This window comes from Nothobranchius furzeri, chromosome 9 (genome assembly GCF_043380555.1).
Source record: "Nothobranchius furzeri strain GRZ-AD chromosome 9, NfurGRZ-RIMD1, whole genome shotgun sequence".
NCBI lineage: Eukaryota > Metazoa > Chordata > Actinopteri > Cyprinodontiformes > Nothobranchiidae > Nothobranchius > Nothobranchius furzeri.
The window spans coordinates 10,536,997-10,549,735 of NC_091749.1; the positions used below are offsets into that span (position 1 = coordinate 10,536,997).

General features: G+C 49.2%; 1 protein-coding gene across 1 annotated transcript in view; it reads right to left on the reverse strand.

Moving 5' to 3' along the window:
* Positions 1-1,566: 1,566 nt before the first annotated feature.
* The window catches only part of LOC129156220 (gastrula zinc finger protein XlCGF57.1-like), a 41,869-nt gene continuing 30,696 nt past the window's right edge, over positions 1,567-12,739 (reverse strand). The window contains exon 6 of the mRNA XM_070554423.1: positions 1,567-1,970. Within this exon, the coding sequence (XP_070410524.1) occupies positions 1,567-1,970 (404 nt within the window). The remainder of the gene's footprint in view (positions 1,971-12,739) is intronic.

Below are 12,739 nucleotides of genomic sequence, written 5' to 3' on the forward strand. Positions count from 1 at the left end.
TGAGTGTGGCTTCGATCGCAATAAAACCCAAGTTATGTCCAAGTTAAGCGGAAGTCTGCAGCAGTGCAGAGACCGCCCCCATACCCCGTTTATGCCTTTTGTAAAAAGGACCCAATTGCACCACATCACCACCACAGCATGACCAATTATAAACAACCTAAAGCTAACCCGTGCATTAGAGGTGAAAGTGTTCCATACTAGATGTGTTTTTATTGTTTTATACATAATGGGGCTTTTTTGTATGTACCAGCATTTATTAGTCACTAGATCGTGTTTGAACAAACCGATTTGAACCCATTTGCCTTTACATCCATGAGTTATGAGCCTTTTTGCCTCCCACACTTGTGCCGTGGATCACCAGGACTAGGGATGTGTATGGCGATACGATAAGTATCACAATACAGGGAAAGGATACAATGTATCACGATATATTGCCATAAATTCAGTCGATATTAGCGATTCTTTAGACTGATTTTTCCATAGGAATATTCGATAAACAGTCCAAACTGATATGTAACATGTTTAACATCAGGTATCTGAACCATAACAGAGGGATTTACATATTAATGGTGGAAACAAACCCCATCGCACACTGCTGCCATTTAGCGGTTGGTGTTTGAATTGCACCAAAAGAAAAGAAAATACATAAATGCATGTAAATTTTTCCAAAAAATTAGATACACGGCTTTTGAATATAGATATATCGCTTGAAAATTTATAATGACATATTGCCATATCGACATTTTCTTACATCCCTAACCAGGACCAAAAAACCTTTTCACAGTCTGAATTTGGAAAGAATCAGGAAGTTAGTTTGCTTGGGTATTGAGACTGTTTCATCTGTTCCTTTGCTCCTTGTTTCCTTATGAAAACTGCTTTTACAAAAAATAAAAAAATACAATTTGAAATGTAGGATTTCCCATTTCTGTATTATTTTGGATTTTATTGGAGTCTGCGCTCACACAGTCAGCCACTTTCCAGAAGTTCACTGAAGTTTTATTCTATTCCTTTGCCTCCAGGAGATAACCAGGTAAATGTTGAAGAAGTGATGTAACGCTGGGATACTTTCAGTGCACTTTTACAGGAATGTGACGAGGTAAGTTCTCCCCATCAACAAAAATCAACTAATTTCGGAGTCGAGTGTTGGCAACATACACAGGCATGATAAAATAAAAACAAGGTTCCATCTTTGTTTGCTGGAATTTTTGTGTAAAATTAGCATTTAACCACTTTAAATCCTTCCTGCCATGAACACAACACCTGTAGTTGAGGTAGGCTGGAAGAAGGGAGGTTCACTGAGTCACTGGCCTGAGACGCTCCAGCTGAGGGTTTTGGTTATATTGTTTTTATCTCAACAGTCTGAGCCACAGTGCAGAGTCCACCCTCTTCCTCCTGCAGGATCAGCAGCTCTCCCACCATTTGCTGACCCTGGACCATGATGCACTGCTCCACGCCATCCAATATCACCACCTCCACCAGCCCTGGCTCTGTTCCTGCAGGCAGCAAGTCCTCTGCATCTAGGAGCAGGGGAGTGGAGGTCGGTGCAGACAGGTCATCTGAGTGGACCTAGACAACAGTGTGCTGGACGTCGCCTGGAGTCTCTTCTGCTCCTCTGGTTGCTGTTTCAACACTCATGATCTCATCTTCTCCTAGCTCTCTTCTCTGCTCAGCATCTCCTCCTCCCCTCCCCCCAGACTCTTGAAGGCGCAGACCTTTCTTTGGTCTGCCTCGAACCGGTTTAGAGTGACTACAGCTTAAAGCCTCTGGCTCCTGCTCAGCATTTTGGTCTACCTCCTCTCTCTGTTCTCCTTCCACCTCCTTCTGACCTCCTGCCTCCATCCTGTGCTGTGCCTGGTGTCTCAGCAGACTTTGTTTCACAGTGTAGGAAGCACCGCAGGAGCAACTGTATGGCTTTTCTTTCAGATGGGAAGACCTCATGTGTCTCCTCAGTTTGGTGGCCAGCGTGTAGCCTAAACAGAAAAGAAAAGGATTCTGTCAGGGATATTTCTACCAGCATGTCATTTACTTATCTGTCTAAATACTAAACTCTAATTAAAGGCAAGAAAGCTACTTGATATTTCCCTCCTAGAATGCTAAATATTCAGTTTTAACCTTAAGAATTGTCACAACTTTAATGTTTCTAATATATACTTTTTACCTTTTAAGTTAAAGGGATACTTGGCAACATTTTCATATATTTAACCCTTGCCCAACGTTTAAATTTTCTAACGTTAATGTCCTCTGAGCACAAAAAAATGCACTTAGAAAGCTTCCTATAGAAATATTATATAATATTTCATAAGTCCTATTTTTTTACATGAATTTAATCCTTGGCTTCAGCCCTAACAAAATATAATAAAATATGTGTGTTTCTCAGATTTAACCCCTTTATTGCCAGGTTTATTATCAAAACCAGAAGTTTGAAAACGTTGGTTGCGTATAGTAACCCCAGATTCTATGAGTCTAGTCGCAGCCCTTAAGCTAGCTGCTATTGGAAGGATGATCTCCGCATCAGCCAATCATGAAGAGCTAAAATGTACACCCACCAATAGTGGGCCCCCTCGTGGTATATAACCGCAGTGACCCTACTGCTCACCTCCAATGGCTCTTATTCCCATCATAACCTGTGGGGCCAGTGGCTTAAGGGCTGTGACTAGACTCATAGAATCTGGGGTTACAATACGTAACCAACGTTCTATTTCGTCTAGTCTTAGCCCTTAAGCTAGCTGCTATTGGAATAAAGCGCAGCTGGATGAGTTTACGCCCCTCTGGTTAACACAACCAATGGACACACCCAATCAAATCTCCTCTAGTGGGGGACGTTCAGCCTCAGACCAGGCTTAAAGACTGAGGCAGCCACGATAAAAGAGGGGGCCCCACTAAAAAATATCATCCACAAGAGGATGAAATCCATCTCAGCAAGGCCAATGAGGTGCCATAAGCATTCATTTAGCCTGCTGGGGTCCAAGCACTGAACGAGTGATGGAACCTGAAGACACATCTCGTAAATAATAACGAGTAAAGGAACAGGGTGAAGCCCATGAAGCAGCCTGACAAATGTCTTCCATTGACACACCACTGAGGAGCGCCATAGAAGAGGAAATCCCTCTGGCTGAGTGAGCCCTGAGTGCCTCAGGGGGATCCTGCCCTGATGATGTGTAAGCGAGGGAAATGGCATCACACAGCCAGTGTGAAAGACGCTGGGCCGACAGCGCCTGACCAAGGGAAGACTCCCTGTAGTGCAAAAACAGGTTTTGTGAGCGACGAATCCCTGAAGTGCGTGACACATATCGTGCAAGCGCGCGCACCGGGCAGAGAAGGTGCGAAGCCGCCTCCTCCTCAGAATTATGGGGAGGAGGAAAAAGTCCAGCCAATGAAATTCACCTGGATTTGAAGGAAGCATTAATGCTTTTGGGCACAAAGGCTGGGTTGGGGCATAAAACAGCAGACCCGCCATCCTCCCGGAGCCTGAGGCATGCGGGAGCCACTGAGAGGGCGGTCAGGTCACTCACTCTCTTAACTGATGCTAGCGCCAGCAGCAATGCAGTTTTAAGCGACAGGAACGTAAGTGAGACCTGGTCCAAGGGCTCAAACGGGGCTTTAGATAAGCCGTGCAGAACCACCGTTAGATCCCATTGGGGAAAAAGCGGGCAGGACACAGTCTGTTCCTCCTGACACCTTTTAGAAAACGTTTTGTGAGGGGATGATTGAAAACAGATCTATCTCCAAAACCCTGATGACAGGATGAGATAGCTGCAGCATATGTTTTAATAGTGCTGAATGCGAGGCCCCTGTCCATCAGTATCTGCAGAAACGATAGGACATCCGCCAGCTGGCAGGAGAGTGCTTGAACATTTCGCTCTGTGCACCATTTCTGGAAAGCTGCCCATTTAGCAGCGTAAGACGCAATGGTAGAGGGCGCCCGCACACTCTGAATCGTGGCGACCACATCATGCGGCAGCCCAGAAGCCTCTAAGCGTGACCGCTCAGCGGCCAGACCCACAGCCGTTGGCCTATTTCCGGAGGATGTTTGATTATCCCATCCGCCTGGAGAAGGGCGTCCGCCCTCCACGGGGAGCCGGACACTCGCGCTTGCAGGTCCGGAAACCATGACGCGGACAAGCGTCTGGGAGCCACCAGAATCACCGAGAGCTGTTCCGACCGAATTCGGTCCAGGAGACGGGGAATCAGAGGGACTGGTGGAAACACATAAAGGAGCGTTCGAGGCCAGGGCTGGTGTGAGAAGGCGTCCGCCCCGAGCAGGGGTCCGTCCCGGGGACTCAGGGAAAACCACAGGCGACACTGAGCGTTTTCGCGAGCCGCGAACAGATCCACAGACGGTTCCCCGAACCTGATCCAGATCTGTGATATCAGTGCAGGATGCAGACGCCAGTCGGAGTCGCGGGGTCCCCCTCTCGACAGGTTGTCCGCCGCTACATTCAGTACCCCCGGAATGTAGATGGCTCTGATGGACAGCAGATGGACATGTGTCCAACACAGTAAATCTGTGGCGACACGCAACAGTGGGAGGGATCGAACTCCCCCTTGGCGATTTATGTAGGCTGCCGCCACCTGGTTGTCTGTGTGAACTAAGACATGACGGCCCTCGAGAAGGGCGGCAAAGTGTCTGATCACATTCCTCACTGTCATAAGCTCCAACACATTTATGTGCTCGTGCGTGTGGGAGGGCCAACTATCTGCCACCGTATGGGACAAGCACGTGCCCCCCCCACCCCGACAGTGACGCATCCGTAAACACAGATACATGTGACGCAGGACGTCCGATGGGAACCCCGCGTGAGAGGATGCAGGGGTTCCCCCAGTGAGCGAGGTCCCCGCCCACTGAAGGGGGAATCCTCAACATACGTCTCTTCTGACGTATCGGGTGTACCCGGAGGCGGATGAACCAGCGTTGCAAACGCCTCGTGCGCAGCAAACCTAGCGGTACCACCCAATGGGCTGCGGACATCATGCCCAGGAGTTTCATGACTAACAGGGCTCTCACGATCTTGCGGGGTTGTACACGGGAGATCACCGTGGAGAGATCTGCCGCTCTTGCAGGCGACAAACGTGCTCTCATTAGGGAGGCGTTCAGCTCCACCCCGAGATACACAATCTACTGGGACGGAAGGATGGAGCTCTTCCCCCAGTTTATAGAAAACCCTAGGGTTGACAGATGCTCTGTCAACCTCCTGGTTTGCTGTGACGCCTCGTCCTTGGACCGAGCGCACAGGAGAAGATCGTCCAGGTAAAATAAGACCCTCATTCCCTCCATGCGCAGTGGCTGCAGCGCGGTCTCCAGACATTTGGAGAAGGTGCGCGGGGCTAGCGAGTAGCCGAAAGGGAGGCGATTGAACTGATATTGAACTCCCTTGAACGAAAAACGCAGAAACTTCCGGTGGTTTGGAACTACTGGTATGTGGAAGTATGCGTCTTTCAGGTCGATTGACGTGAACCAATCCCCGGGGCGCACGTATTCCAGGACTTGTCTCATTGTTAATATGCGGAAATGCATTACTGCTATGGAGCAGTTGAACAGGGACAGGTCGAGAATCAGCCTCATTCCTCCCGACTTCTTCGGTACTACGAAGTAGCGGGAGTAGAAGCCCGAGAGTTCTTGTCCGTATAAGGTCATGAAGTTCATGGTTTTCAACTCCATACAGCTGCCCCCTGTGCACAATAACACCGTGTAGAAAAACCAAGGTCGGGTGTTCCTCAGACTGTTTACATTCCAGGAGAAGAGTCCGAAGGAGAAGAAACTTTACTTAATCAAAGTACTTTATTTGTGATTAAAATTATTAAGCAAAACAGATGTTGATCAACAATAGTCAAGTGAATGATCTGTGAAATAAATATGTCATGAATTATGTTTAATGAAAACAGGACTACGGCACAGACATACTGATCCTCATCTCCATAGAAACGCATGACACATTGTTCCAACCAATCAGAGCTTTCGGCTGCCGCAGGAGAATCTGGTGTTGACTTCAAGTGTCCAATCCACTTTACTGAAACTTATCAACAATTCAGAGATATAAAACAAGGCAACGCCATTTTTAAGTCAGTTCCATTTTGACTTCAGTTCTATTCACCATCATCCTAAAGGAAAGCGCAGCCTGGCCAGATGTGTTTTCTTCTTTAAACTAAGAACTGTGAAGCGGGAGATTTTCGTCGTTTAACAACCAGACGACGTCCTTTCAAAATAAGAGCGCCTGCTGACGCCGCCGAACGGTACCGGGGTCGACCCTCCAGACGGGCTTTGAAACGTTGTGATCGCTGCACCGACAGCTCCATCGTACATCCGAGGTCTCCAGACCTGGCATTTCCTGATCTACCTGGGAGACCCCCACTGGGTACGTACACGGCAAAATAGCGGCTCATGTCATCACTTTATAAGCCTCGTGATATCTAGTCATAACAAAGACGACCAGATTCATTGACGTCAGCCTAGAGAATCTGAACCAGACACACACACACACACACGCACCAACACAACATCCGAATCCATTCTCATCCATCACATAATAGTCCTGGTAGATTGTTTAGAATTTATAATTCAGAAATTAAAGATTCTCAAACGATCCCATCTCTCTCTCTTTTCGTGTCTCAAAGTCAATACAGAGTGTTTAATTAAACTCCCTGATGATAAAAACAGCCTATTCTTCTGTTTATAAAAAGTGAACTACCTACAGTGTATTAAAATACAACTTTAGATAGAGACATCACTTTGATTCCGTTACATATGGCGAGCCTAGCTTGATATCTGCACAGTTTATTACACTTTGTGCCGACTCTGAGACATTTTGGGATTGTTGGTTCAGTGTCTGTGTGTTAAAGAAAAGAAAAAAGCGAGCGCTTCCTCATTCAGCTCTCAGAAAGGGGGGTGCACATTCATCACCCTCCAACAGGAGGCGCTGTTTCATCAAAACACCTTAAGTGCTTTCGTGTGCTGGCGGCGATTTTGAGGCCTACATCAAAGGGTAAACATTTCTCCTGTTTTATTGCATTGGAACCGTCTGTTTACTGTTTGTCGCGGTGTTTGTGACACTGTGTGCATCCATTTGTGTAATCGGAGACAGAAGACTCCATCGGAAATTTATTTCCATTCGATGAGCGCAGGATCCGCGCTGTTCTTAGTCGGAATTCTCGTTAGCACCTGCCGTAGCTTGACTTGCTCGGTAAACGCTGTCAGCCGAGAATAACCGCAGAGCGATACTGCATCCAGATTGCGTACGCTATTGAGACCCTTTCAATCACGGCGCGAGATGCCCGTTGGTTGATCGAGGCAATTTTGAGACCCTGATCGCTACAGGGCGTTCGCTAGCATTAGCCGACGAGCTAACTAGCCACTCTCGGTGAGGAGGCTCGGGAACGCGTCCCGTGAAGCTTTCTAGCCGTTCCGACGCAGCGGAACTGCGTCCTTTAATCCACTAAACCTTCCGGTACGGAATACTTTAGGGTAACGTTAGCGGCGGTTCTGAAACACGCTGCGGTGTTTAGAATCGTGAGATTGCTACGGGGATCAAAGCCGGGTGTCGGACGACGCATGCGCGGCGGTCCGCCATTTTAGGTGCCCGACACGTAGCTCGACCCGCCATCTTGGGCAGGTCAAATGACAATGATATTTTTGGCATTATTGAACAATTTTGCCCAAAATATTCATTCACCAGCCAAGCTTCCCTGTAACTAATTCTTTAAAAAACTCTACAGGTAAGGTTGTTTCTAAATAAACATCTAATTAGAAGGCAAAATTCGAAGGGTAAATTAATAAATAATACAAGGAAAGACTATTTACTATTTTGGAAAATGGACTCAGAGGTAACGATGCAATTACAATCCCAACTTCAGGCGGCGATTCAAAACACTTTCCTTCCCATGATGACTAACATGATGAACATGATCTGCAATCTTCAGAAAGACGTCGAGGGCGTCAAACAAGTTGTGCGTGAGTCTCAGGAGACCCGGTCAGAGACTCCGTGTTTGCCTGAGAAGCCACAAAATGAGACTGAAATGCTGCAGGTTGATGTTGTCACAGGTTCTGATTCACAGGAAAACAACAACACCTCAAAGGAAAGCGACAACACCTCTCCGGTCGTTCCATCCGTGGCGATGTTAGGCGACGAACCCGCAGATGACGACCGCAGTACCACTACTACCACCGCCGTAACTGAGAAAATTTTGCTTGCACCTCTGGTCGTGAGAAAGGGATATAATAGGCCCGCAGTGGAGGTCACTGTAAATCAGAGACATCGCTGTGTCGCATTATTAGACACAGGAGCGGACATCTCGCTCATCAGCGGAGCTCTTTACAGCAGCATGTGCGAACAAAGGGGGGAGGACATCTCACCCCCCAAACTCATTTCAGGCCCAAAGGATTTTAACGAGTTCTATGGCGCTCCCTCGCCCGCGGCTGTGACGACTGAGGTCATCATCTCGATAGGAGGCATGTCCTTTAAACACCTCGTGTACATCAGCGAGGAGATGCCGATGCCCATGCTCTTAGTGTTGGACTGTCTCCAACGCCTTGACGCTAGAATCAGCGGTGCGTCCGGACAACTGTTTGCACGTGTGCGGAAGCCAAAGCCGTACAAACCGTGGCCTGACACAGGCGGACGCCCTTCGGTGGCATGTCTTTCGCGGGGGGACGCGATTTCGACCTCACCACCACTCTCGAAGCCACCGGGTAGACCCCCGGAACTTCTCTTACAGATTGAGAAGGTCATAGACCAAGCGGATGCTCTCACCAACGATGTCGAGCGAGACCAGCTAAGACAACTTTTGCTAAAGTACCAGGATTTTCTTTCACTTGACTCCTTGGACTGTGGTCTGACCACTATCCATGAAGTCCGGATTCCTACCAGGCCCGATGCACCGCCGTCCTTTGTGCGGCAATACAAGATTCCCCTGGCGTCCATAGATCCGGTCCAGGAAATCATTCACAGCCTCTTGGCTAACGGGGTCATTCGACCCTGCAATAGCACCTACTCAGGTCCGTTGTAGCCGGTACTGAAGCTTAATGGTAAGTGGCGACTTACCATTGACTACCGGCAACTCAACAAACAGGTCCCCTTGTCTAGGTGGCCTATGGCACGCCTGGAGCAGGAGCTTCCAAAAGTGAAAGATGCTAAGTACTTTTCCACCCTTGACATTGCGTCTGGATTCTGGACGATTCCCGTCCATGAATCGGACCAACACAAACTTGCTTTCTCCTTTGCCAACCGGCAGTACACCTTCACCCGGTGTCCTTTTGGTTATTCCAACTCGCTAGCTGAGTTCAACATCTTCTTGAACAAGGCCTGCCCCGATGCTCGAGAGCGTGGGACACTCATCTATGTCGACGACATTCTTATTCGTCGGCGTACGTTGGATGACCACCTGGCCGAGCTGGACCATGTCATGGGTCAGCTCGCGGCGGCGGGCGCTAAGATCTCTCTCGCCAAGGGTCAGTGGTGCAGGTCGCAAGTTCAGTACGTTGGCCTCCTTGTGGGACCACAGGGAGTGCAGCCTCAGCTTGGCAGGATTCAGGGTGTTGCCACCATCACACCTCCGACGAACGTCTCCGAACTTCGCAGCTTCTTGGGGGTCTGCAACTACTCGCGTCAGTTCGTGGAACATTACGCTGAGTTGGCACGACCTCTGACTAATCTGTTGAAGAAGGATGTGGCGTTCGAGTGGGCGGAGCAGCACCAGCAGGCCATGGATGACCTGAAGGCCGCCATGTGCTCGGCTCCGTGCTTGGCGCTCCCCGACTGTGACAAGGAGTTCCATCTTGAGGTTGGTTTCTCAGCTCACTGTTTGAGTGCTGGTCTCTACCAGATTCATGACTGCGACAGGCGTGTCGTGGCCTATGCTAGTAAGCTCTTGACTGGACCTGAGTTGAAATACTCGGACTGTGAAAAGGCTTTGCTTTCCACCATGTGGGCAGTTAAGTACTTTGCGAACTACATTGGCGGACAGAAAATCATCATTGAGACACAGCACCAGCCGGTGACCTTCCTTAACAGTCAGCGCATCAGAGATGGTGTGGTGACCAATTCGCGAATCGCTTCGTGGCTGCTGGCTCTTCAAAGCTTCGATATCGAGGTGCGCTACGCCCAGAACCAACGTAGCCCTCTTGGCATGGGTTTGGCTGCGTGCCAACATTGCTCGGACAACGCCATCGCGTCAGTCCCGCCAGCCAGGCCCCCTCAGGCTCTTCTAAACCGCAACCACCACTACTACGACCAGTCATACTGTGCGGGTTTACCGACCGTATACGTGGATGGCAGTGCTTTTCGGCACGGTTCTGCGCCTAGTGCGGGCGTGGGTGTCGTCTGGGTAGACGGTGACCGCAGGGAGTCCCGATGTTACTCTCTGGGTGGTAAGACCTCACAGTATGCTGAAGTGGCGGGGATCGTGATAGCGCTGCGTAGCGCTAGGGACCGTGGCTTCCGTGAACTGGTGGTTTGCACTGACTCGGACTACGCGCGTCTCAGTTTCTTGTGTCATCTACCAACGTGGAAGAATAACGGGTTCCAGACCGTTAGCCGGAAGCCCGTCAAAAATCAGGCCCTCTTCAGGGCATGTGACATTCTGGTGACTGCACTTGACATGCACATTTACTGGCGTAAAGTCAAAGGTCGCTCTCGCTCACCCGGTCCTGAAAAGGAGTTGAACGATCTTGCAGACTCTTTGGCCAAACAGGGCGCGACCGATGGTCCCCTGTGGGTTTTCGAACCCGGGTGGCTTGAGGGACATGTGTGGTCTTTCCCTGATGAAAACCAGGTGTGTGTAGTTACTCGAGCTCGGGCTGCTAAAGCGTCCGACTCGGAACCACCCAAGGGTGCGGTGCCCGTTCAACCTGCCTATTCGGATACCGATCTTGTCAGTCTTCAATCCCGGGACCCTGCTATCAGCAGGATGATCAAGTACATTTCTGATCCTAAAACCCAGCTACCGACTTCCGTCGAGCTTGATTCCGTTCCAGAGCTTCGCTCTCTCTTTCGTGTGCGGTCCACGCTGAGGGTCGTCGAAGGGCTGCTGATGCACGCCGCCAAGCCTCCTTCGCCGCCTGTCCTTGTTACTCCAAAACCGCTGAGGAGGGGCATGATCTCGCAGGCTCATGACTCTCCATCTGCCGGTCACAAAGGCGTCAAGGCCACGTTCGGTGCCCTGTGCCAGGTTGCTTATTGGCCGGGGATGCGTCATGATATCTCGGACCACGTTGAGCGTTGCTTGGTTTGTTGTCAGTTTCAGCCGTCCAACCCTACGCACAGAGCTCCCCTACAAGAAAAAGGGCCGACCACTCCGTGGTCGGACTTGCAATTCGATTGGGTGGGGCCTCTGACCAAATCCACCAGAGGGAGTAAGTACATACTGACTGTCACCTGCGCATTCACCAAAGGGGTTGAATGTTTGCCAGCACCTGATGACACAGCTAAGACTACAGCGATCCTCTTGCTGAATCACGTTTTTGCCCGCTTCGGTTTGCCCGCGAGGGTCGACTCGGACAGGGGTACCCATTTCACCTCTGACGTGATGAAACATCTTTGGGAACTGTTGGGTGTCAAGGCTAAGTTCCACATTAGCCACCGGCCCCAGTCCTCTGGCCAGGTCGAAAGGGTGAACCGCACGGTTATCAGCATGTTAAAAAAGTACGTGAAAGCTAACCACCGAGATTGGGATGTGAAACTTCCGTTGGTCCTCATGGCCATACGCGCTACCCCTCACGAGTCTACAGGTGTCTCCCCGTTTGAAATGATGACGGGTAGACAGATGACCCTACCGCTTCACCTGCTGTATCAACGACAGGTTCAGTCCGACACAGCCCCGGCGTGTACGAGCGGCCAATACTTGCAGGACCTGAGAAATCACCTGCTTGCAGCATCCTCGTTCGCACAGGCGTCTCTGGAAAAGTCAGCTGAAGGCAGAAAAACTTATTACGATAAGAAAGCCTCACATTCCGAACTCGATGTAGGTGACCAAGGATGGTACTACATTTTCGCTCCCAAAACGGGTAACAACAATGCGACCTCGGGGAAGCTGGCTAAGAAACTTCTGCCCAGATGGTCGGGTCCATACCTGATTACAGATAAGATCTCTCCGGTCGTGTATCAGATCAAGATCGCCGACAAAAACAAGGCGCCCGTCTACAAATGGGTACACAGGGACCATATCAAACTGCACAAGGGTCCCACAGATTTGGCCGATACCAACAACAACAATCCACTATTTCAAAAGGGGGGTGATAAATACGTCCCGTTGGTTCCACAGATTTCTATCTCTGATTACACAAATTTGTTTGTTTGTGAGTGTACATGGTTGTCTTTCCTGTTATACGTCACGTGCAGACTTAAGGTGTGTTGAGACGGACGTGCTGTGGGCTCCTGGAGTCAGGTAACAGTGAGTGGGTTAGGTCACATAGTACTGTTGTCCCAAATTTTGTTTTGTTTTAATCTTTACTAATCACAATTCCTTAGGGTACATTAACATGAACATGATTACTAACCACTGATTTACATTTTAGTACTGATTTACATTTCTGTTTTTTTTATAGTACCTTTGACCAGTTGATGTTTACAGTGAAAATTATGTTCGTGATTATCAATTCTTTGATTTATCCTACTGGGCTATAACCAATTTTGCCCCTGTCCTGACACAAGTATTTACAGTGAGGATTCACTGATACCATTTAGGGTTTCTTTCGTTTTTCTGCTTCTCGCATCATTCCTTTTTGCATCTTACACAGTCAGGGCTGCAT